Below are 23,879 nucleotides of genomic sequence, written 5' to 3' on the forward strand. Positions count from 1 at the left end.
AACGCGGTGTCTTGAACTTTATCAGGCCTTTGCTGAGAAAAAACCATGCCTTCCACATGGAAACTAACCATTAGTTAGCTTCCTATTTAATTATTTTGAATCAGGTTTTCTGGTACTGAGTGCTGGGAGTAGGTGAAAAACCTTAAATGCTTCAGGTTGCTAGAATTAGTAATTGTTGACTTTCTGGTATGACATTAAGAAAGTAAATGTGGACAGATTGACAAGCAAATATCTCATTTATTTTTTTTTCCTTTCCATCTAATCGAACTTGATTTTCCCCTACTTGTTTTAGTACTTTTGTACTTACATATTGAGACTTAAGCTGTTGTGGGACTAGGTAGCAAATGATTACATGTAATTTCTTTTGTCCGAAAATTAAGAGGAAAAGAGCTTGGTTCTTGTAGGGGGAGGTATATTTGCAATTATTTCTATGGTAGAATTTATTAGAATTGGCCACTCTTTAAAAATAGTAAGAACTATAGGATTTTGCTTTTGTTTAATCAGAACATGAAATTTCCTGATGTGATATGAAATATGAATATGTAGAGAAATTATTTTCACAATTATTTAGTCTCTGTTAAAGATTCAGAATAAAAACAATCTAGTAGAGGAACTTTGCCAGCAGTTTTTATTTTTCATCTAAAGATATATTTTCCCATAGTCATGCCATGTGTAGAGACAAATTCTGTTCCTGTACAGCTTTGACCTTAAGGATAACTGTAGTCATGGACTTCCAACTCTCTTTTCCTCTTTCTATCCCCCTTCCTCCTTTCTTTCCCTACTTCATCTGTTCATGTGATATCCACGTAAGGCAGCTCTGGTGTAATGGATCTGGCACTGGGCTTGGTGGCCTCAGAAGGTTGAGGATTGTATTCTGCTCTGCCATGTACAAGCTCTGAGAACTCTGGCAGATTACCTAACTTCTCAGTACCACAATTAATCTATAAAATGAGGAAAACAATTATTTCATCACCTCAAGCAGAAACTCTGTACCCATTGAACATGCCAGGTGAGGAAGAGTACCCTGACTCGGGAGGTGGAGTCGGGAGGGTCATGTCAGCCCAGGAGTTCGAGGCTGCAGTGAGCTATGATTGTTCCACTGCACTCGAGCCTGGGCAACAGAGAGAGACCCTGTCTCTAGGAGGAAAACCCCACAAACAGTAACTCTTCATTTCCCCCTCCTACTGGTCCCCGATAATCTCTATTCTACTTTTTGTCTCTCAGAATTTGACTACTCTAGGTACCTCATTTAAGTGGAATCATATAATATTTGATTTTCTGTCTGGTTTATTTCAGTTAGGCAATGTCTTCAAGGTTCATCCATGTTGTAGCATGTGTCAGAATTTTATTTCCTTTTATTTCATTGTATGTATGTATATATACCACATTTTGTTTGTTCTTCTGTCTTTTTAATTTTTTATTTTTTGAGATGAAGTTTCATTCTGTCACCCAGGCTGGAGGGCGGTGGCACAATCTTGACTCACTGCAACCTCTGCCTCCTGGGTTCAAGTGATTCTCCCACCTCAGCTTCCTGAGTAGCTGGGATTACAGATGTGCCACTGTGTCTGGCTAATTTTGTATTTTTGTATTTTTTTAAATTTTGTATTTTTAGTAGAGACAAGGTTTCACCATGTTGGCCAGGCTGGTCTTGAACTCTTGACCTCAAGTGATCCACCTGCCTCAGCCTCCCACAGTGTTGGGATTACAGGCGTGAGCCACTGCGCCCAGCCTCATTCTTCTGTTGATAGACACTTGGGTCACCTCCACTGTTTGGCTATTATGAATAATGTTGCTATGAACATGGGTGTACGAATATCTCTTTGAGACCTTGCTTTCAGTTCTTTTGGATATATACCCAGAAGTGGAATTGCTGGATCATATGTTACCTCTTTGTTTAACTTTTTGAATGACATTCTATTTTTAAGTACTTTTTGAGTCTGTTGAATTGATTGTAGTGATGCAACTCCTAAATAGGTTTGCTCATAGTGATATTTCCCGCCGCCCACCTTTATTAAGGTATAATTGACAAGTTACATTTGCAGTATACAGTGTGATGTTTTGCTATATGTATACATTGTGAAATGCTTAAATCAAGCTAATGAACATCATCACTTCACATTGTTTTGTGTGTGTATGTGTGGTGAGATCATTTAAAATCTCTCGGCCATTACAGTGTATTATTACTAACTCTGGTCACCATGTTGTATGAGAGCTTCCCAGAACTTATTCATCTCATCTAAATGAAACTTTGTAAGCTTGACCAACATCTCCCCATTCTCACCCCACCTTAGTGATCTTTTAATTTCCATAGCTCATATGATATGAATCAGGACAGTGAAGTCAGCTTAAATTTCAGGACTTCAGGGACACCTTGCTGAGGTAGGCGAACTGCTCTCTAGCCCGTGGTTCCCAGAAGTGCATTAGCTGTAAATTTTGGGATAACTGAGGGTGAGAATTTGATCAACTGACCTCCAGATGTGTTGGCTAAGCAATAGCTTTATCAATCCATATAATATTTTCTGCTTTGGACCTTTCTATAGGGATTGAGGAGACAGAAGAACGCTGAAGACAGGCTGATGGGCTCAGCTGGTAGGCTCCACTATCTCGCCATGACTGCTGAAAATCCCGCTCCTGGAGATCTGGCTCCGGCCCCCCTCATCACTTGCAAACTCTGCCTGTGCGAGCAGTCTGTGGACAAGATGACCACACTCCAGGAATGCCGGTGCATCTTTTGCACAGCTGTAAGTTTTCCTTGATGCTTTCACTATGAGAAAATACAAAGGGAAAAATTATAAAAGTAGGATATATTTCTGCAGTTTACTGAGAAGCCAAAGTTTGCTACAATATGATCCTGCTTTGGAAAGCATTTCATCTTTGAATCTATTTCCAAATAGTATCTTAAATGGTAAATCCTGGGTTTACTTGTTTTAGCTAAGTATAATGTATGTTTGAAATTTAATTATTGGTTGAATAAATAGTCTTTCTGTTAAGGTTCAAACTATGGAATAGAATAGAAAAATTTTAACATGGTGGCTGGGCGTGGTGCCTCACACCTGTAATCCCAGCACTTTGGGAGGCCGAGGCGGGCGGATCACAAGGTCAGAAGATCGAGACCATCCTGGCTAACACGGTGAAACCCCGTCTCTACTAAAAACACAAAAAAATTAGCCGGGCGTGGTGGTGGGTGCCTGTAGTCCCAGCTACTCAGGAGGCTGAGGCAGGAGAATGGCATGAACCCGGGAGGTGGAGCTTGCAGTGAGCCAAGATCACACCACTGCACTCCAGCCTGGGCGACAGAGCGAGACTCTGTCTCAAAAAAAAAAAAAAAAATTAACATGCTGTAGTTAACTACCACCTATAAGAAACTCACCAGGTATTTTAAATGATAAGAGAAGTCAGGTAATAATTTATGTACTGAATTTTCATTCATATACTTGTTCATCTTCTACAACGCACAAGGTATAAATTGTACTTTGTCATAGCTTCTTTTATTCTATTTTCACAATATGCTGAATGCTTCTTATTCCACTTAATGAGAGCCCTATAGACCTGCAGAAGTGGGCTTTATCTCTTTTAGTGTGACACCTGGTATCGACACCTGTGACCTTTACTGCCGCTTTTCCTCGAAGGTTGGTTGGTTAAGGTATGAAGATAGGAAACAGACTGAGTTCCTGTAGGATTCAGTGATGACAGAGACTAGCATTGTTCATTTAATCGACAAATACCTATTGAGCAGGAACTATGTCCCAGGACTGGTTCTAGGCACTGGGATTTATCAGTTAAGGAAACAAAACCCAGCGAAGTTTCTTGCTTTTAGGAGCTTACATTCTATCCAAGAACATTATGTAGGAGTTCAGGGCTGAGAGGATGTTGCTGTTTTAGGTAGGGGGGTCAGAAGTGGGCTTTGCTGAGGAGTAATGTTTGTGCGGCTTCTCCTTCCTCTTGTTGTTAGTGTGTGTTGCTTTATAAGAAGTGAGGAAATGGCCTTGTCGTCTGAGAGCAACTTCAGTTTCCTTTGGTCTTGCTTTGTTTCTGAAGGCTGTCCTTCAAAACAATTATTTCTCTGACTTTCTAACCCTTGCTAATCCTTGAAACAAATGAGTCAGAAACAACATTTGGTGAAAACCAGGATGCACATATTTTGCTGAGGGTTACTGCTGTTTTAAAAGAATTCAATTTTTGCTATGACATTTAATAGTGCAGAATTTAAGTGTGTGCATCAACATTGGGGAAATAATACACGGTGAAGGTTGTATTTCATCTTCACAGGGAGCTAACCCTGTCCTGTTATTGTTTCAATAGATTTTAGTTCCTGATTCAAAACAGCATTGCTGCTTCTTATTTCTCTTTAAGCAATTTGAGGGTAGGAGTTAGTGCCATTAGCTTCTTCAGTCATCTAGATTCACACTTCCTCATTGTTAGGGAGTGCTCAAAAGCAGAAAGTCAAATGGCTTAATATTTTTGGTATCCCTCAATTTTGGATCTTTTTGCACCTAGAAACATTAACTTTCCCTGGCATCCTGTTACCCTATTACCTGTGAGCTGCCACAATAGTAAGCAATGTATGATTACCTTAGCGTCTGTAAAATTGTAATTTGAATCAGACTCGCCTGAAATACTACTCTAACTTTCTTTTGGTTAGAGATTTATTTCTGCTTTTTTAAAAAATGACTTAAAATGTATCTTATACTTCCCAGACTTTATTTTGCATCTGTATTACAGTGTCAAATGTTTTGTGTTTTTGAGACTAAAAAGAAATTTGTAACTTTTTAATATGCCACATACTACTGACTTCTACTTTTAAATAGGATTGGATGACATCTCCCAATTGCTTGTGCCTACCATATATTTAAAATGGCTTTACTGAGAACCACCCCCCTGCCCCAGGGAGTATCCACATGTAATGATCTTCCTGCTAGATTTGATGTTACGCTGGTATATACTGGTATATGTAATGTGTGTATTTTTTCTTTTCATGTTAGATGGATAATGTACTTACTGTGTAACAAGGTTTTGCATATCTTACGTGACTGTGAGAAACCAATCATCACGCTTATGAACTACAAAAGGATCTATACTGGTATATTTTCTTGGATTTAATAAAGCTTTAACAGCATTCTGTCATTGTTCTGTCTTCTGTAAGAGGCATCCCTGGCCATTTTGCTGCGAGCCTAGCTTTTTTTGTTTTTTTTTTCCAGGATTGCCACACTCCAATTCCAGCTGTACCCTAACTCAGCTGTGTAATTGGGCACATGATAAATCTCTTTGGGCCTCTGATTTTTCATGCGTAAAATGAAGGTGCTAGGATCCTTCACAGTGCTCCAAAGAGGGGGCAGTATACTCTGGGTATGCAGAGGGACAGATGTGGAATATTTGACTTGACCATTGAATGTTAATCAGTTATTTCCTTATCTTTAGAGAGACCTGGCCTTTAAATGGATGCCCCCACCCCAAGTGTGTTCCATGGACCACCAGCTCTGGGAAACAGAGATATCCTTGAATGAAATGTTCCACAGTCAAATTAGCTTGGAAACTACAATGTTCTTCTGTTCCTTTCTTGGAGGGATGTAAGGCACATTTGCGTTTTAGAGGCTCTGTGAAATCTTGTAGTTAGAGAGAAAGCAGGGGGATCTTGCTTAGCTTCTAGGATGAAGCATATCCATTTGACCCTGCCACCCTTTTGAGTGGAACACCTATTGCCCACAACCGATGCTCTGAAGAACACTGCTTTAAATTATTTCATGTAGGTGATTCTTGATTTAAATAACATCCAGGGAAAGGAATGTGGTAGATGTTGTTTCAAATAAACCATCAATATTATCTAGGTTCTTGTTAAAGGATGTTCTAGCTGTGAAGATGGTTTCTGCTAGACTATTTGCTCAGCTTTAATATGGAGAATAAAGTGTAATATAAAGTAAGAGAAGCTGCATATACAGGAAAAATGGGGCATAGTTCTTACTGGCATGACTGACGTCATAGAACATGAGTTGTATTACAGAACCAAAGAGGTTGATGTCTTGGGGTTACAGAAAAAAAGATGTAGCATAATTACTTGTTCTATTTTGAAGGTTAAATATCTCAGGGATGTTTGTCTATTAATGACATGGAAAGAGTATCTGTCTCTCCCTTCCTCTCTTTTGCCTGTATATTTAAATAACCCAAATATGACAATTCTAACTTTCCTTTTCTGGGTTTGCAACACGTTCTTTCAGATAATGCCACACCATGTTAATTCAAGCGAAATAAATTCACAAGTCAGTTATCAAAGTAATGGAAATTTGTGGGTTTGCTCCCTTATGTACAATATTTGCTTCTGATTTATTTTAGAAGTGATTTCTGTCAGCCGTGAATTAAGGAATAGTGAAAACACAGTTGTTGCTTGTTTTTATAACCTAGATAATTTCACCTGAAAAGAGTCGGTATGTTGGGCATGGCCTATTTACCTTTCAGATTAAATACAGGATGTGCTAAGCAAAAAGAAAATAAAGTCCGGCCATATTCTTGCCTTTTTTCCATTACGTTCTATTGGCTCTAGGTAGTTAGAACTTCTTTTACTATTCATTTCTTGGAGCCAAATGGATTTTCCAATGTTTAAAAAGTGAGAGGAAATATAAAACATTTTAGACCAAGCCCTTCTTTCCCTTGGGGCCTGTCGGGTGACCTTTAAGAAAAGCCCAGAGTTGGTTTGGGAGACTGTCTTGGTCCATTTTGTGTTACTATAACAGAATACAGAGGCTAGGTAATTTATAAAGAAAAGAGATTGATTTAGCTCACAGTTTTGCAGGTGGGAAGTTAGAGAAGCATGGTGCTGGCATTTACTTGGCTTCTGGTGAGGGTCTCATGCTAGGTCAAAACACAGCAGAGAAGGTCAAAGGGAAAGTGGACATGTGCAAAGAGACAAAACCCAAGGGCCATCCTGGCTTTGTAACAACTCACTCTGGCAGGAACTATTAAGAATTCATTCCCTCAAGAACTAATTCATTCCCAGCAGAGCACGAACTCAGTCACTACCCAGAGAGTGGCACCAAGCCATTCCCCAACTAGGACCCACCTCCCAACACTACCACATTGGAGATCAAATTTCAATGTGAATTTTGGTGGGGACACACAAACCATATCCAAACCATAGCAGAGACATCTACCATTTGGGAGGATTTGCAATGTGTATGTGCACACACAGTTTGGTAACTTTCAAATGAAGCATGAATCCATGGTGGATCTTTCCTGGGTTCTAACTGTTATCTACACTAGGAGAAAGGAATGCCACTTTCCTGTTTCCACCTCTGTTTCTCCTTTGCAGTATACCATAGTGTGTTAGAATGCAGATAAGGAGATGAGAAGACCCAGGCTGAAGTTCAGGCTTTGTCATTTGATGGTGTATGATTTGAGGCAAGTTGTTTGCCTTCTCTAGACCTTGGTTTCTTTGCCTGTAAGATGGAGGGAGGGAGGCGTTGAGAATACCTACCTTTATTTCCTAAGATCCATCAGTGTGCTGAGCTGTTACGTTCTTCAAAAAGATTTCAGAGAAGGGAAAGCCTATAATAATTTAACTGGCTTCCTCACTAGCCTTTAATAAAAAAGTGATTATATGCGTAATTACAACCTCACTAGTATTCTGAGATACCCAGAGATTAGCAGTTAAGATAGAGAGAAATGTCTCTTTTGGATTTGTTCAAAGTGTGGCTTTGAAATATTTAAACTAAATATCTAGAATTAGGACTTATAGGGGAAAAAAGCGTCAATACCGCTTTGACAGTAAATAGATGAGCACATTTCTGGTGGGTATAAAAGATTCAGATGAAAGGATGTTTCAAAGTACCATATATTTAAGAACTTGCTTACTTCCAATAACATAATAATATAATTACTTGTTGGCTTGCTATGTTAGTCTAGTATCATTTTAAGTACCTGGTATTGAGAACTCTCTGGAACCACCAGAAATAATGAGGGATCTTACTCAAGGCCAATGTCACAGAACGATTTTCTGTCCCCTCTTCTGGTCATGAGACCTGCCAACCTTTCCCAAAGCTTTTAAATTCTCCAGTTCCAGATTCCCATGTCTTCTACTACTATTAAATGGGCTGAAGTAAATTCTGCCAGTTCAAAGCACTGTATTATTCTGTTAGTTTCTGGTACCCAAATATGCTTGCTTGCAAGGTTACTTTTTTTCTTTCTTTTTTTAATTATTATTATTTTTGAGACGGAGTCTCGCTCTGTTGCCCAGGCTGGAGTGCAGTGGTGCGATCTTGGCTCACTGTGACCTCCGCCTCCCGTGTTCAAGTGGTTCTCCTGCCTCAGCCTCTGGAGTAGCTGGGATTACAGGCATGTGCCACCATGCCTGGCTAATTTTTTTTTGTATTTTTAGTAGAGCCAGGGTTTCACCATGTAGGTCAGGCTGGTCTTGAACTCCTGACCTCTTGATCCGCCTGCCTCAGCCTCCCAAAGTTCTGGGATTATAGGCGTGAGCCACCATGCCCAGCACAAGGTTAGTTTTATGCTTTCCCTTAGCTTTGCTTGGGGTGGTTAGCAGTGAATTTATCTTTGTTTGTGAAATAACTTCAATATACTCACTGCTTATATCTATTAAGAGATTTAATGACAATACTATGGTGACTTTTGTATTTATCGGTCAAGTCATAGGTATACAATGCCAATTTTATTGGCACTATATTTTTCCACTGACAACAGAGCCACTGCAGGGTCAGATGGCATCTGTGGAAAAAGAGCAAACAGTAACAGCATGAGAAATGGATTAGAGATGACTCAAGGAGGAGCTGGCTTCCTGGACCTATGATCTCATCCATGCCTAATGCTTACCACTTACTTATTCAAGGAAAGTAGTAAAATGTGGCAAGAGAGGAAAGAACAGCAGAAGAAAACCATACTATTAAGGCCCTAATGTCTTTGTCATAGCATCATAGTCCTAGAATTGGAAGTGACCTTAGATCTTCTAGTTCCCCCACCCTCCTAATGAAAGAAGTCCTTTACTGGGATGCCAGTATGGTTTGGCATTTAAGAGAATGGGTCTCGAGTTTGGTAGCTTAGGCTTCATTTATTCAACAAATATTTGCTGTGTCTTACATAGTTCTGATGGTTTGAATATAGTGGTGAACAATCAGATTAAGCCCTGGTTTTCAAATAACTCAACTTTTAGTATGTGACATAGATGCTAACAAGTAAATACAGAAATCAGGTAATGGTATGTACTATGGAAAAATAGGGTGAGGGGGTCGGGAGTGCTGTGGGGAAGGGGGCTTCTACTTTGTTAGATGATCAGGGAAGTCTCAGTGATAAGGTATTATTTGAGCAGAGACCTGAAGGAAATGGGGAACAAGCCATAAAAATATCTGGGAGAAGAGGGTTGTCACCAGAGGAAAGCAGTATGGAGGTCTTAAGTTGGGAGTGTGCTTGGTGTATCAAAGAGGCTGGTGTGGCTGGAGAAGTGTGTGTGTGTGTGTGTGTGTGTGTGTTTAGGGGGAGTAGTAGGAGATGAAGGCTAAGTCCTGTAATCTGCTCTCTGCAAGCTGGAGACCCAGGAGAACCAGTGGTGTATTTCTAGTCCAAGTTTGAAGGCTTGAGAACTAGGAGAGCCAATGGTATAAGTCCCAGTCCGAGGGCAGGAGAAAACTGATGTCCCAGCTCAGGCATTCAGGCAGGGAGATGAATTCTTTCCTCTTTTTGTTCTTTTTAGGCTCTTAATGGATTGGATGATGCCTGCTCACAATGGGGAGGGTAAACTGCTTTACTCAGTTTACTGATGCAAGTGCTGATTGTATTAGTCTGTTTTCACACTGCTATAAAGAATACCTGAGATCTATAAAGGAAGGAGGTTTAATTGACTCATAGTTCATGGGGAGGCCTCAGGAAACTTACAATCGTGGCGGAAGGGGAAGCAGCCACATCTTACACAGTAGCAGGCGAGAAAGAGAGCACCACACTTATCAAACAACCAGATCTCGTGAGAATTCACTATCATGGGAACAGCATGGGGAATACTGCCCCTATAATCCAGTCACCTCCCACCAGGTCCCTCCCTCAACACCTGGGGATTATAATTCAAGATGAGATTTGGGTGGGGACACAGAGCCAAGCTGTCTCACTGATCTTATCCAGAAACACTCACACACACATGCCCAGAAATGAGGCATATAGGAGGCATCCTGTGGCCAGTTTAACACACAAAATTAACCTTTATGCATAGAGAATACACTACAGGAGCCAGGGTGAAAGCAAGAAGACTACTTAGAAGGCAAACATAATAATCCAGGCCAGAGATGATAGTGGCCTGGAAGCTGGTAATGTCTTTGGGCAGTCTATTGGGTCATTTTCTTTAATATAATATAGGGAAAAGAAATCATCTCATAAGATTATACAGAAGATGACAGTAGATAATCTAGATAAATTACTTAGTACAGTGCCAGAATACAACTAGCATGTATAGCTCTACTCTTTTTAGTGTGGTCATCTAGCTTTTGACTGATAATTTCCAGGATTGGGCCATACCATAGTACTGACTATTCAATTATTGGAAATTTCTAAATTGAAACCATCTTTTGCTCTACATTCATTTGAAACTGGTTTCTATGTAAATTCTAACTGTTAGTGTTACTTCCACTCTCTAAAATAAAATTGGTTAGAATAATTTTACTATTCCTGGTTGAAATCTAATTTTACTCACTAGCTTCATATTATTTGAATGAAGGTTATCTTTTTTTTTAGAGGGTGAACGTCAGCTGACTCATGAAAAATTCTCCTATAGTGCTCAGTCCAATGTAGGAAATAGTGAGCTATCTCTAGTAGTGAGATAATTAGGCCTGCCTCTAGTTCCAATTCTGTCAATAACTTTATGACTTGAATTAAATTATTTCTCTAGAATTTCCTCATTTGTGAAAATGGTGGCTTGGTTTGAAATTTTTCTTTTTAGTTCTTTCTTTTTTCTTTTCTTTTTTTTTTTGAGACAGAGTCTCACTCTGTTGCCAGGCTGGAGTGCAGTGGCCGGATCTCAGCTCACTGCAAGCTCCACCTCCCGGGTTCACGCCATTCTCCTGCCTCAGCCTCCTGAGTAGCTGGGACTACAGGCGCCCGCCACCTCACCCGGCTAGTTTTTTGTATTTTTTTAGTAGAGACGGGGTTTCACCGTGTTAGCCAGGATGGTCTCGATCTCCTGACCTCGTGATCCGCCCGTCTCAGCGTCCCAAAGTGCTGGGATTACAGGCTTGAGCCACCGCGCCTGGCCTCTTTTATTTTTCAGAGTCTCATTTTGTTGCCCAGGCTGGAGTGCAGTGGTGCAATCTCAGCTCACTGTGACCTTTGCCTCTTGGGTTCAAGTGATTCTCCTGCCTCAGCCTCCTGAGTAGCTGGGATTATAGGTGCCTGCCACCATGCCTGGCTGATTTTTGTACTTTTAGTAGAGATGGGGTTTCACCATGTTGGCCAGCCTGGTCTCAAACGCATGACCTCAAGTGATCCTCCTGCCTTGGCCTCCCAAAGTGCTGGGATTACAGGTGTGAGCCACTGCACCCAGCCTGGGATTTTTCTAAAACCATGATTTCTTTTTCTTCATCATTTTCTCTTCTTTAAGCTGAGAATCCTCAATTACTTTAACCAGCCAAATTATTTTCCTATGGGAGGTTTCAGTTTGCTAAGGAAGATACATCATTCATCTTACTAGTTACTATTTTAATATGCATTTATCTTTTACAGTTAGGTCCTGTAACCAAATTAGCATGATCTTACTCCATTTTGGATGGAAACATGACTGTCGTGGAAACTGTGGCATTCACTTGGATCCCTATTCAGGGCAATGTTTCTATCCTCCCATTTCCCAGGGACTAGCTTATGGAACAATGACTGATTGCTACAGGGATATAAAGGTCTTTCCCTTTCAGCTTAATGAGGTGCAGCTGCGAAGGGCCCTTCCTACCTTCAGAGTACCCTGTTGGATTGTAGGACCAGATGAGGCCCTGGCTGCAGCTGCATGGCGGGTTAGGATCTCCCTCTGCCCACTTGTATTCGCCTTACTTCATTATAGGCATGACTTTGGTGAAAGTATACCCTGTAAATCTTCTCAATGGAATTCTCCATCCCTGAATCAATTTCTAGGGAACACAGTTGAAGACACAAATCTGTGAATTATTATTTTTCTTCTGGTAATGCCTCTACCTATATAGTCCAGAAAAGTGTTTCCTTTTTTCCTCTGCAAAATAAGCATTTCATGACTTTTACAGGGTCTGCCTTTCATCCCATTGCCTCTAAGTTAACTAACAAAGTATGATATATTCCTTAAGTGTGTTACATTCCTGCTTTATTAGGATATTTACACAAATCTATGTAGAAACTGGAAAGTTTGGCCAGGTGTGGTGGCTCATGCACTTTGGGAAGCCGAGGCGGGCGGATCACTTGAGGCCAGGAATTCGAGACCAGCCTGGCCAACATGGTGAGACCCTGTCTCTACTAAAAATACAAAAATTTGCCAGGCACGGTGGCTCCCAGCTATTTGGGAGGCTGAGGCACAAGAAGTGCTTGAACCCGGGAAGTGGAGGTTGCAGTGAGCTGAGATCTTGCCACAGCACTCGCACTCCAGCGTGGGCACCTGAGTGAGACTCTCAAAAAAAGAAAAAAAAAAAAAGACCCTGGAAAACTCTTCTTTTTCTGGGTAGATCTCTTTGAACATACTTTAATATATTTTACCTTCTTGCCATAGGTCTATTAAGAAATAGTAACTTATGCCCTCCCCCACCCTCTTGGGTTGACAGAATTCCTTTGGGACAAGCTTCACTTGCATAACTTTTTTTTTTTTTTTTTTTTTTGAGATGGAGTTTTGCTCTTGTCCCCCAGGCTGGAGTGCAATGGCATGATCTTGACTCACTGCAACCTCTGCCTCCTGGGTTCATGCAGTTCTCCTGCCCCAGCCTCCTGAGGAGCTGGGATTACAGGCAGGTGCCACCACGCTGGCTCATTTTTGTATTTTTAGTAGAGATGGGGTTTCACCATGTTGGCCAAGCTGGTCGTGATCTCCTGACCTCAAGTGACGTGCCCGCCATGTCCTCCCAAAGTGATAGGATTACAGGCATGAGCCAGTGTGCCCCGGCCTACATAACATTTTTTACTTTGATCATAGGCTTCACAAGTACTTTAGGCTTGGTATCAGGAAAAGGAGTGATGTTATAATGTGGAACAGGATTTTATTTCTTTTTTACAAAGAAAGTTATGAAAAGGTAGTTCAGTGATCTGGGCTTGTATGTTGTGTAGACTTTTTCGCCCCTTAAGCATGCCTTTGCTGAAGTTTAATTCTTCAAACCACATATCAGAATGTAATGGGCTGGCCAAACATGCAAATGATGACCAGAGAACAGGCAAAAGTTGGTTTCTGATGAGAGAACTTTTCCGCTGTCGCCACTAAGTCACCAAAGTTTATGTATTTATTCTTTTGAAGTTGCACTCTTATTCCAATATTCCACCTTTTTCCAGGCTCTGCTGATCCATTTGGTACTAGTGTGTGCCAGGCATGGTGTTAATTGTGGAGCAAGTGGCAATCATCAGACATAACCAGCCCTGCTGTTATGTGGGCAGTAGACCCTCTGATAAGGGAAGTACAGTGTGTTATAATAAAGCATACAGGAGACTCCGAGAGGTCTTAGGTTTCCTAACAGCTGAGACTGAAAGATAATAGGGATTGCTTGATGGCATTGTTGATGGGGCTGTGGGTGAGAACAGTGCTCCAGGGAAAAGAGTGACCTGCTGAGGAACCAACCCGGAAGATGTTCCTGGGACACGTTGTTGGAAGTGTGGGTGTGCTCAGGCAGGAGGCCAGAGAGGCAAGAAGAGACCAGATGGAGGGCCTGGTATGCTGTGTTCAAAAAACATTATGGAGCCACTGGAAGGCTTTGTTTGGGAGTGAGATAGGGAGAATAGCGTCGGTACAGGATAGAGAATGGACTGAAAGTGGACAAGACCAGAGCAGGAGGAGGGAACTGTGGCAGGCTGAAACAGAGCTCAGACAACAACGTCCTTATCACCTTAGGATACATGTGTACGGCAGACCGCAGTTTTGATGTCTGGAGTATTTAAATTATTTTTATGCCCCAATTTCTCTTTTTTCCTATCCTTTTGGGATACTGTCAGATTTCTTTTCTTTTTTTTTTTTTTTCTTTTTTTTGAGACAGAGTCTCATTCTGTTGCCAGGCTGGAGTGCAGTGGCGTGATCTCGGTTCACTGCAACCTCTGCCAGCCGGGTTCAAGCAATTCTCCTGCCTCAGCCTCCTGAGTAGCTGGGACTACAGGTGCCCGCCACCACGCCCGGGGAATTTTTGTATTTTTTAGTAGAGATGGGGTTTCACCATGTTAGCTAGGATGGTCTTGATCTCCTAACCTCGTGATCCGCCCGCCTCGGCCTCCCAAAGTGCTGGGATTACGGACGTGAGCCACTGTGCCCAGTGAAAGTGCATTTTTAAAAGTCATGGCTAGTACTCACAGAAGAAATAGGACCCCGAAAGTACAAAATATCATGTTTCAGGGCTCTCTCGGTTTTTTAAATTGAAGATAATTTTTAATTATAAATGTAACGCATGCTAATTTAAAAATAAACCAAAAACCTCAAAAAGTGTGTGCATGATGACTCACCTATACTTTTTTTTTTTTTTTTTTTTTTTGAGACGGAGTTTTGCTCTGTCACTCAGGCTGGAGTACAGTGGTGTGATCTCGGCTCATTGTAACCACTGCCTCCTGGGTTCAAGTGATTCTTCTGCCTCAGCCTCCCAAGTAGCTGGGATTACAAGCATGCGCCACCACGCCCAGCTAAATTTTGTATTTTTAGTAGAAAGGGGATTGGCCAGGCTGGTCTTGAACTCCTGACCTCTGGTGATCTGCCCGCCTCAGCCTCCCAAAGTGCTGGGATTGCAGACGTGAGCCACCGTGCCTGGTCCACCTGTACTTTCTTCTAGATTCTTTCCCTGTGTACTTATGCACATCACTTAATTAGAGAAATGGGATCTTTACCTACGGATACTTTTCTTTAACTTGAGTTTTACAAACATAGTACATTGTGGACAAGTTTCTGTGCAAAAATATACAGACCAACCTTCCTTTTTAAGTATTGTATAGTGTTCTATGATATGGTTGTATGAAAATTTATTTAACTGGGCCCCTCCTAAGTAATGGATTTTAGGGTTGTTTCCAATTTTTGCTATTACGAATAAATTTTTTTAACTTATATAAATGTGAAAATACCTGTCCTTAGGATAACTTTTTAGAAATAGAATTGCCTAACCAAAATAGATGTACATTTTAAATCAATATGTGTTACCAAATTACTATTCCAAACTGTTGCACCAGCTTAGCAACTCCACCCACCGAGCAGGAACAGAGGCCTCTCTTTTGACACTGGGTATTTTCAAACTTTTCACCTTCTCTAATCTGGTATGTGAAAAGAACATATCTCATTGTTTAATCCATACTTCCTCTTTTTAGGAGGAAGCAAATTGTTATAAGAGAAGCTCATCTCATGAATCCATCTTTAAAAAACATACAGTATGTTCAGTGCCAGTATAGTTGCAACTGATTTTATACGTTGGTATTAATAGTAATCAAGTTAGAAAAAAATGGGCCATATCTAGAAAAGTATATTACACATAGAAGACATGAAGGAATGAAAAAATATTGGTGTTCAGACTGTGGGAGATGCCTCATCACAAAAAAGAAATTCATGTCCAGTGACAAAATGTTACTAAGTAGGAAAAGGAGGTTTAAAACATTTAGGCAAGTTGAAAAAGGGTGGTGAGTTAACTAGAAAATTCAGTTTTTTAAAATCCCGTCTGTATATTTCAGTTCATTAAAGACTGGTTATATCAGGCTTATCTATGTGGATTCCAGATATGCAGTGTACCCCTTGGAATCAGGTGAGACACGGTGCCTCATTTCCAAGGTAATACATGGCTCTGTGTTAACTGAAAGCCTGGGTGGTTTTGAATCGTTTCCCACCCACAGTAAGGAGGTCTTTTTGGTTTGACTCTTCTGGAAAATATGTGTGAGGTATGTACTACATGAATGTAGGGTGTTTTTTCAATCTGCTTAAACCTCAGTTTATTCATCTGTTTAAAAAAAATTAAGGCAGGAAAAGCAAGGGCATTTGAGTACCTTTCATATAATATGTCATATGCAAGGGTACTATTTTTTTCCCCATTTACTCTTCCAGTTTACAGATAAAGAAACCAATTCAGAGTTAAATAACTTACCCAGGATCTATAATGTTAATTCCTGCATCATAGCTTCATTTGGAGGAAATAAAAACAACCTCTGTGTAAATATATAATATATGGCCTAGCACATAGTATGTGGTCCCTAAATTTTTTTTTGTTAGCATGAAAATGGATGAAAGCTCATATAAGGCTTTTGTGATCTTAACCTGAAATGTCTAAAGCTTGACAATGTCCTATATAATGCAAAATTGACAGCTGGCTACTGATTTTATATACATAAAGGTTTAGTCAGTACAAAACAAATGTAAAGAACTACTGGTTTAAAAAATCCAAGGAGTTTTTTGGAGAACAGAAAGTATGTAATCAGAATATAGTGGTGGCCATGGCCTCAGATTAGAAATTGAGCATGAACGGGAGTGTTCTGTGAACTTTCCACTGTGTGATTTCGGGTAAGTTATTTGAGGAAACCAAGGCCGAGACATTCAGAGGTCTGATTTACACAACTGGAAGTTCCCAGTGCATTTAGCATATTTTCAGATGTTGAAACTGAAGTCAAGGTTCGAGGCCAGGCCTTCTGCCTCAATGACTGATGTTCTCCCACCCTCCAGGCGCATTGTGTCTGGAAGTTACTGGTGTTTTTAAGAGGACCTCAGTCTGACGGTTGTTTCCAAGTGATTCCTCTGTGTTGAGGGTGTTTAATGCATGGGTTACTGCAGAGCACAGAGAACTTTTCTGCAAATGGAAAAAAAAAATTATAGCTTAACATCTGCTTTCTCTAGGTAGTGTGTTAATTAAAGATTGTTTTAATATGGAATTACGTCTAGCTTTTGAAAAACTTTATCTTATGGTTTACGGTATTGATAACCTTCAGAAAAGGAAGACTGGTTCAAATTATAGCATTTAATATGAAAAGCCCACTCAATATGAAGCCCCTTGACTTCTAAAAACTCGCTTTTTAGAAAATGTTTAAAAAAAATTCCAGGTTTTGCAGGATAAATCCTCAGGGGAATATTATGAGATAAGGAATAGTCGCAGTCTTGATGCAATGTAAATTATAATTAGAAAGATTCTAATTTTGCTAGGGACTTATTGCATATAATTATTTCAAAATAATTTTGAATAAAATGAGATTTCGAATAACCAACCTATTCGAAATCTTTTCTACTTTTTCAGAGTTCAGTTTTCTTAAAGCTAAGAGATTCTCTTTTGTAATGTAGCTAAAGAGGAAGTTTAAGGGTTAAGTCTATTCTTAACTGATGTCCCTTGTTCCTGTCATTCCATGTATGGAAACAATATCTTCTTGAGGAAACTGTAAAGCGTCACTCTTTCCCAACTTTTGGGTCATTAATATGAGCTATTTTGCATGCTAGCTTTGTAGGTTATATCCTGTAGAAAAAAGTGCTGGTGATGAGTTAGCTTTATTCTGTCACTTATACAATGTTAATATTCTTTTAAAATTTCAAATATTCACATAGTTATTAATATTGCTACCACTAGTTTTATTTAAAAATGTTATAATTTATATAGATACATAGTAGGTATATATATATTTATGATTAGCTTTAATTAAGACATTATTTCATTATAATTTATTCAAACTTTGGTTTAAATACTGAGACAGATTTTATTTAAAATATAGGATTTCTGCTTTTAAGCAGTATTAAAATCTGAGGTTTGATGAATGGTATAAATTTTATCTTTTGCTTTTAGTTTTAAAAAATTGTACAACATCCTGTTTCTATTCTTGAAGGTGAAAAAGAACAAAAACTTTTAAAAATATGAAAAAATATATACAACAGTTTGTTATAAAACAAGATAAAAGATTTTTACCACAAATACCTATAGAGTTATCCCTTGGTATCTTCAGGATATTGGTTCCAAGCCCCTTCCTACTGCCCACCCCAAAGATACCCAAATTCATGAATGCTCAAGTCTCTCATAAAGAATGGTGTAGTAGTTGCATGTAACCTGTGTACATCCTCCCATATACTTTAAATCATCTCTAGGTAACTTACAATATCTAATACAATGTAAATCCATATAAATGGTTTTTCTACTGTATTTTTTGTGTATTTCTTATTGTGTTTTTAAAAATATATTTTCTATCTGTGGTTGGTTGAATCCACGATGTGGATGTGAAATCTGAGGATGGGCGGCTGACCGTATACCAACTATCTCTTAGGCTCTACCTAAGTCCTTTTGTGTTGATATAACAAAATATGTGAGACTGGGTAATTTATAAACAACAGAAATCCACTTCTCGTAGTTCTGAAGGCTAGAAAGTCCAAGATCAAGGTGCTGGCAGGATTGGTGTCTGGTGAGGGATGCTCTCTGCTTCCAAGATGGCGCCTTACTGTTGCTTTCTCTGGAGGGGAGAAATTCTGTGTCTTCACATGACAGAAGAGATGGAAGGGCAAGAGAGCACTCCCTTTAACCTTGAGCCCTTTTATAAGGGTGCTAATTCCATTCACGAGCGTGGGGTCTTTGTGACTTAATCACCTCCCATGGGGGTTCAGTTTTAACATAAATTTTGAAGGGGACACCATCATTGAAATCATAGCGGATTCTAACATTAACTTTTTGCTTGCTTTATCACACATCTCTCTGTCTATTTAGCCTGCTGTCCTTTGTGTGGTGTAGTTTAATATTCATTCGACATTCTCTAGTGGAATGTGAGTACTCAGTGTGTTTGCTTAGATTGGGTTGAATGGTTATATTTTATTCAGGTGACCAGCATAGCCATACCTCATGGTCGAAGGGGTTTCTTGAACCTTTACTAACTTGAGGTTTTTTTGTTTTGTTTTGTTTTTCTGTGTTGCTGAGACCTTAAGTGCACCTTTTAGAGATTCAGAAATGCTAACAGTTCAAGCAGAGACTCTTAACAGTAGGAGGAAGAATGAAGTGGCAAATGAATTAAGTGGAATCTGGCTATGCTGAATCCGTGGTATGCTTATTCTCACTGCCTGTGCTGGGTCTGTGTGCTAAGGCTTTGGTGTCAGCTGAGGGCTTACAGTTCTGAAGGCTAATGTTTCTTTGGAGGAAGTAGAAGGATGTAAACTTGGCAAGTCTTCTTGTTTTCTTTCTCCTGAAATGGTCAGTTGCTTTTCTGAGCATACTGTGTCATAAGATAGCACCTAGGCCAGAGGGATCTCTTTGAGACTAGTATAAAAAGTGAGGCCTCCTTCTGTTAAGAAAGGCAGCACAAATGGGACAAAAGAAAACTCCTCTGAAAGGTTAGCGGACAAGTGATTGAATTACTCAAGTTGGAAGCAGATTTTTCCAACGCTAATGTCGGTTCACTGCTCTGATTGGAATGTTCTTCCATTTTAGCAAATTTATTTGGCTTTTTTTGTGAAGCCTGGACCGGGCTGCAGCATTTCCAATGGGTTTCTCTTCAGAGCTATTTCTGTCATGGAGTTTCTTAATTTAGATATTTCATGATCACTTGAGATAAAGATAGATGCGTTTGATCACTCTTGGTTGGTGGGAACTGGAGGTACTTTTGATGGGAGTCCAGATTTAATCTCCCATATTGAATGACTGTTCTCAAACTTACAAGGTGGATCTTAGTAATCTCTTCCAGAAAAAGTAACGGCACTATTTTGGGCTAAAGTATTTAAAGGCTCTCAATCAGAGTTTTAAATTTTTGCATATATAATTTCCCCCTTAAGCTTCCTTTGCTGTTTCTTTTGGAACTAGCTGAATGCATGTATTCTCCATGGAGAGGTTGGGTAGAAAATAGTGATGAGGGACATAAAAGTATCTTTCCTGATTAGAATGGAGGGCATGGATGGTACTGAACTAGTGGTGCTTAGAGTTGGTTGCAAATGGGAATCACTTCAATAGTTTAAAAATATTGATAACAGTTCAACAAGGTGGCAGAATATAAGATCAATGCACAAAATCAATTGTATTTCCTTATACTAGTAAGAAATAATATAATTGCATTAATAAGAAAATAATTCTATTTACAATATCAAAAGGAATAAAATAGGGATAAATTTAACAAAGTACAAAATTCTCTGAAAACTGCAAAATACTCTTGAAAGAAATTTTAAAAGACTAAATAAAAGATATCCCATCTTCATGGATTGGAAGACATTAAGGTGGCAGTACTCCCCAAATGAATTTATAGATTCAACACACCTCTCATAAAAATGCCAACTAAATTCTAGGCTTATCCTAAAATTCCTGTGGAAGTTTGAGCAACCTAGAATAGTGAAACAATCCGGAAAAAGAACAGAGTTGGAGAGCTCTCTTCCTAATTTCGAAACTGATGACAGAGTGACAGTAATCAAAACATTGTGATACTGTCATGAGGCTGGACAGATAGATAAATGGAATAGATTTGAGAGTCCCGAAATAAATAAATAAATCTTACTTTTTGTCAGTTGATTTTCAACAAGGGTGCCAAGACAATTCAAGGAGGAAAGAAATGTTTTTCAACAAATGGTGCTGGACAACTGGATATCTGTTTGCAAAAAAATAATTAAGATGTCTGTGATCTTCCTCATACCACAGGCAAACATTAACAAAAGTGGACCATACACCTAAATATAACAGCTAAATCTATAAAACTCTTAGAAGAAGAGAACATAGGAAAAAGAAAAAATTTCATTATCTTGGGTTAGGTAACACATTCTTAGATGTGACACCAAAAGTTTAAGCAACAAAAGAAAAAGATAAATTGGACTTTGTCAAAATTAAAGACCTTTATGCTTCAATGGACATCATCAAGAAAGTTAAAAGATAACTCACAGAATGGGAGGAAATATTTGCAAATCATATCTCATAAGGGATACAGCTAGACTATATAAAGAATTCTTACAACTCAGTAATAAAAGCACAAATAACTCAGTTACAAATGGATGAAAGTATAGATAGTTCTAAGTAGAGGCTTCTTCAGAGATGATGTAGAAATTACCAATAAGCACATGAAAAGATGCTCAAAATCACTAGCCAACAGGGCAGTGCAAATCAAAACCACGATGATATTCGACTTCACATTAAGATGGCTGTAATAAAAAAGACAGAAAATAACAGGTGTTGGTGAGAATTTAAAGAAGTCCAAACTCTCATACACTGCTGGTGGGAATGGAAAATGATACAATTGCTTTGGAAAATCGTCTAGCAGTTCCTCGAAAGGCAAAGATAGAGTTACCATATACCATAACTACTCCTAGGTATATATCCAAGAGAAATGAAAATGTATGTCCACATGAAAACTTGCTCATAGCAGCATAATTCATAATGCCACTCAACTGGAAACAACCCAAATGTCCATCAACTGATGAAAGTATAAACAAAATGTGGTATATTCACACAATGGTATACTATTCAGCAATAAAATAAATGAAGTACCAATACATGCTACAACATGTATGAATCTTGAAAATATTATGCTAAGTGAAGCCATTGATAAAGGACCACACATTGTATCTTTCTATTTCTATGAAATGTAGAGAGTAAGAAAATCTATACATACAGAAAGTTGGATGGTGGTTGCCTAGGGCTGTGCATGGAGGATCTGGGGAAGAAATTGGGAGCGTGTACTAATGGGCACAGTGTTTCTTTTGGGATTATGAAATGTTCTAAAATCAAATTTGGTGATAGGTGTACACTGTGAATATACTAAAAATACTGAATTGTACACTTTAGATGGGTGCATTGTATGGGTACGTGAATTTTATCTCAATTATAGGTATCTGAATTATATCTCAATAAAACATACATGACATATATAAGGTATATAATTATATATTATATATAATAATACTATATATATATAATATAAACCGACACTTGGATCATTCTCTTAGAGAGTCTGAATTAATTGGTCTGTGGTATGGCCTGGGCATTGGACTTCTGGAAACCTCCCCAGATAATTCTATGAAACAGCTGATGTGGAGAATCTTTGACTTGGGTCTTGGTACTTACAAGTGCGGTTTGTGTGCCAGCGGCACCAACGTGACCTGGGAACTTACAAGGAGGGAAAAACCTCAGACCCCACCCAAGATCCACTGAATCCGAATCTGCATTTTTGATGGGATCCTCGAATAACTTGGATGAATATTCAAGTCTGAGAAACATTGTCAGTAAGGTAGTTGAATAGTAAGGCAGCGGATGTTATCTTTGAAGTTCCTTATCCTCTGTCCATCCACCCCTCCTCCTCCTGCCTGTGGCTTTTTATTAAGGATACTCTTCCCAGTAGTGTCCCATATCTTCCAGTGTTTCTTGTCTATAAAAACATACCAGGCTTAGATCATTTTCTTTGGGGGCACTGCTCTCTGCTAGGGAACCACTGGCCTTTTGGAATATGTTCTCCTGAGAGCAAATAGGCAGTGGACTAGCACAATTGGTTCTATATAGCGAATGAAGTGACCCAGGAAGAAAGTGTAGAAAGAAGAGAGTTTAGGTCCTTTCCTGAAATTCCAGCATTTAAAAGTTGAGTTGAGGAAAATGCAGAAGATTGAGAAAGCATGACTAGAGAGGAAGAATGAAAACCAGAAGAGTATGGAATCCTGAAGACAAGGGGAAAAAGGATTTCAGGAAGCTGGGAATGGTTAGCTGTGTGTGATACTGCTGTTGAGAGGTTGGGAAGGAAGAAGTGTGTACTGGATTCAATGACCTAGAGCCACTTCAGTTGAGTGGTAGGGAGAGGTTGGGATGGGATTGGTGAAGGAGTGAGGGAAGACAACTCTTTCAAACATTTGATTGTGAAGAGCTGAGGAATGAAGGCAGTATATAGCCAGGAAGAGGAGTAAGGGAGGGCTGTTGTTCTTTGCTGGTTTATTATGACTTTTCTTTGATCAGGATATTTTGAATATGTTCCAGTTTAGACAGGACAAAATTCAAGGCATAGGAAAGAAAACAGATAGTGAATAAGTTAATTTCCTGAAAGGCAGGAGGAAATGGGAACCAGAAAAGCAGAGTTGGGTCCTATGTGTCAAGAAAAGAAGAACAGAGGATGGATGTGTGTGTGGGTGGGTTTATATGTTTCATTATCAGAGGTGAAGGAGCTTGGCCACAAAGCTGAGCACAGACTGAGTATCCGTTATCCAAAATGCTTGGGACCAGTACTGTTTCGGGTTTCTGATTTTTTTTTTCTTGGAATATTTGCATTATACTTACTGGTCTACCATCTCTAATCTGAAAATCTGAAGTCCAAAATCCTCCAATAAGCATTTCCTTTGAGCACCATATTGGTGCTTAAAAAGTTTTGTATTTTGGAGCATTTCAGATTTTGGGTTTTCAGATTAGGGATACTCAACCGGTAAGTGCTGAATTCAGGCTTCCAGCTCCCAGAGAAGCCTGAGTGTCTACTATGTGCCAGGTCCTGTGATTGATTAGATGCTTGTAGGGAGCATGAAGAGGAGCAGATATAATCTAGATCCTGAAGGAGCTTCTAGGCTATAGAGGAGGCAGGCAGATTGATAGTCATTTGCAATGCAGCATGCTGGGCGCTACATTGCTCATGGGTACAATAAACATCTGGTGTTACCTACGGTCATCATAGAAAGGTTGGCAAGTAGAGGAGAAAAAACCAAGTCTTCTGGAGAATTTGGGGAGGGGGGAGGTTGAATAACTTATAAAACTCCTTCTGGATAGTCTGATATTTGAGTATGTCCCCAAGTGAGAAGGCAATACCACCAGCCTCACTGCTATTGAGAATCATTCCATTCT

General features: G+C 39.4%; 1 protein-coding gene across 1 annotated transcript in view; it reads left to right on the top strand.

The window, feature by feature from the left end:
• Positions 1-23,879, top strand: part of RNF144B (ring finger protein 144B) — an 81,685-nt gene that overhangs the window by 11,573 nt on the left and 46,233 nt on the right. Inside the window, exon 2 of the mRNA XM_011998161.1 lies at positions 2,541-2,741. Within this exon, the coding sequence (XP_011853551.1) occupies positions 2,577-2,741 (165 nt within the window). The 5' untranslated portion in view covers positions 2,541-2,576. The remainder of the gene's footprint in view (positions 1-2,540; positions 2,742-23,879) is intronic.

Source organism: Mandrillus leucophaeus, unplaced genomic scaffold (genome assembly GCF_000951045.1).
Source record: "Mandrillus leucophaeus isolate KB7577 unplaced genomic scaffold, Mleu.le_1.0 Scaffold56, whole genome shotgun sequence".
NCBI classification, from domain to species: domain Eukaryota; kingdom Metazoa; phylum Chordata; class Mammalia; order Primates; family Cercopithecidae; genus Mandrillus; species Mandrillus leucophaeus.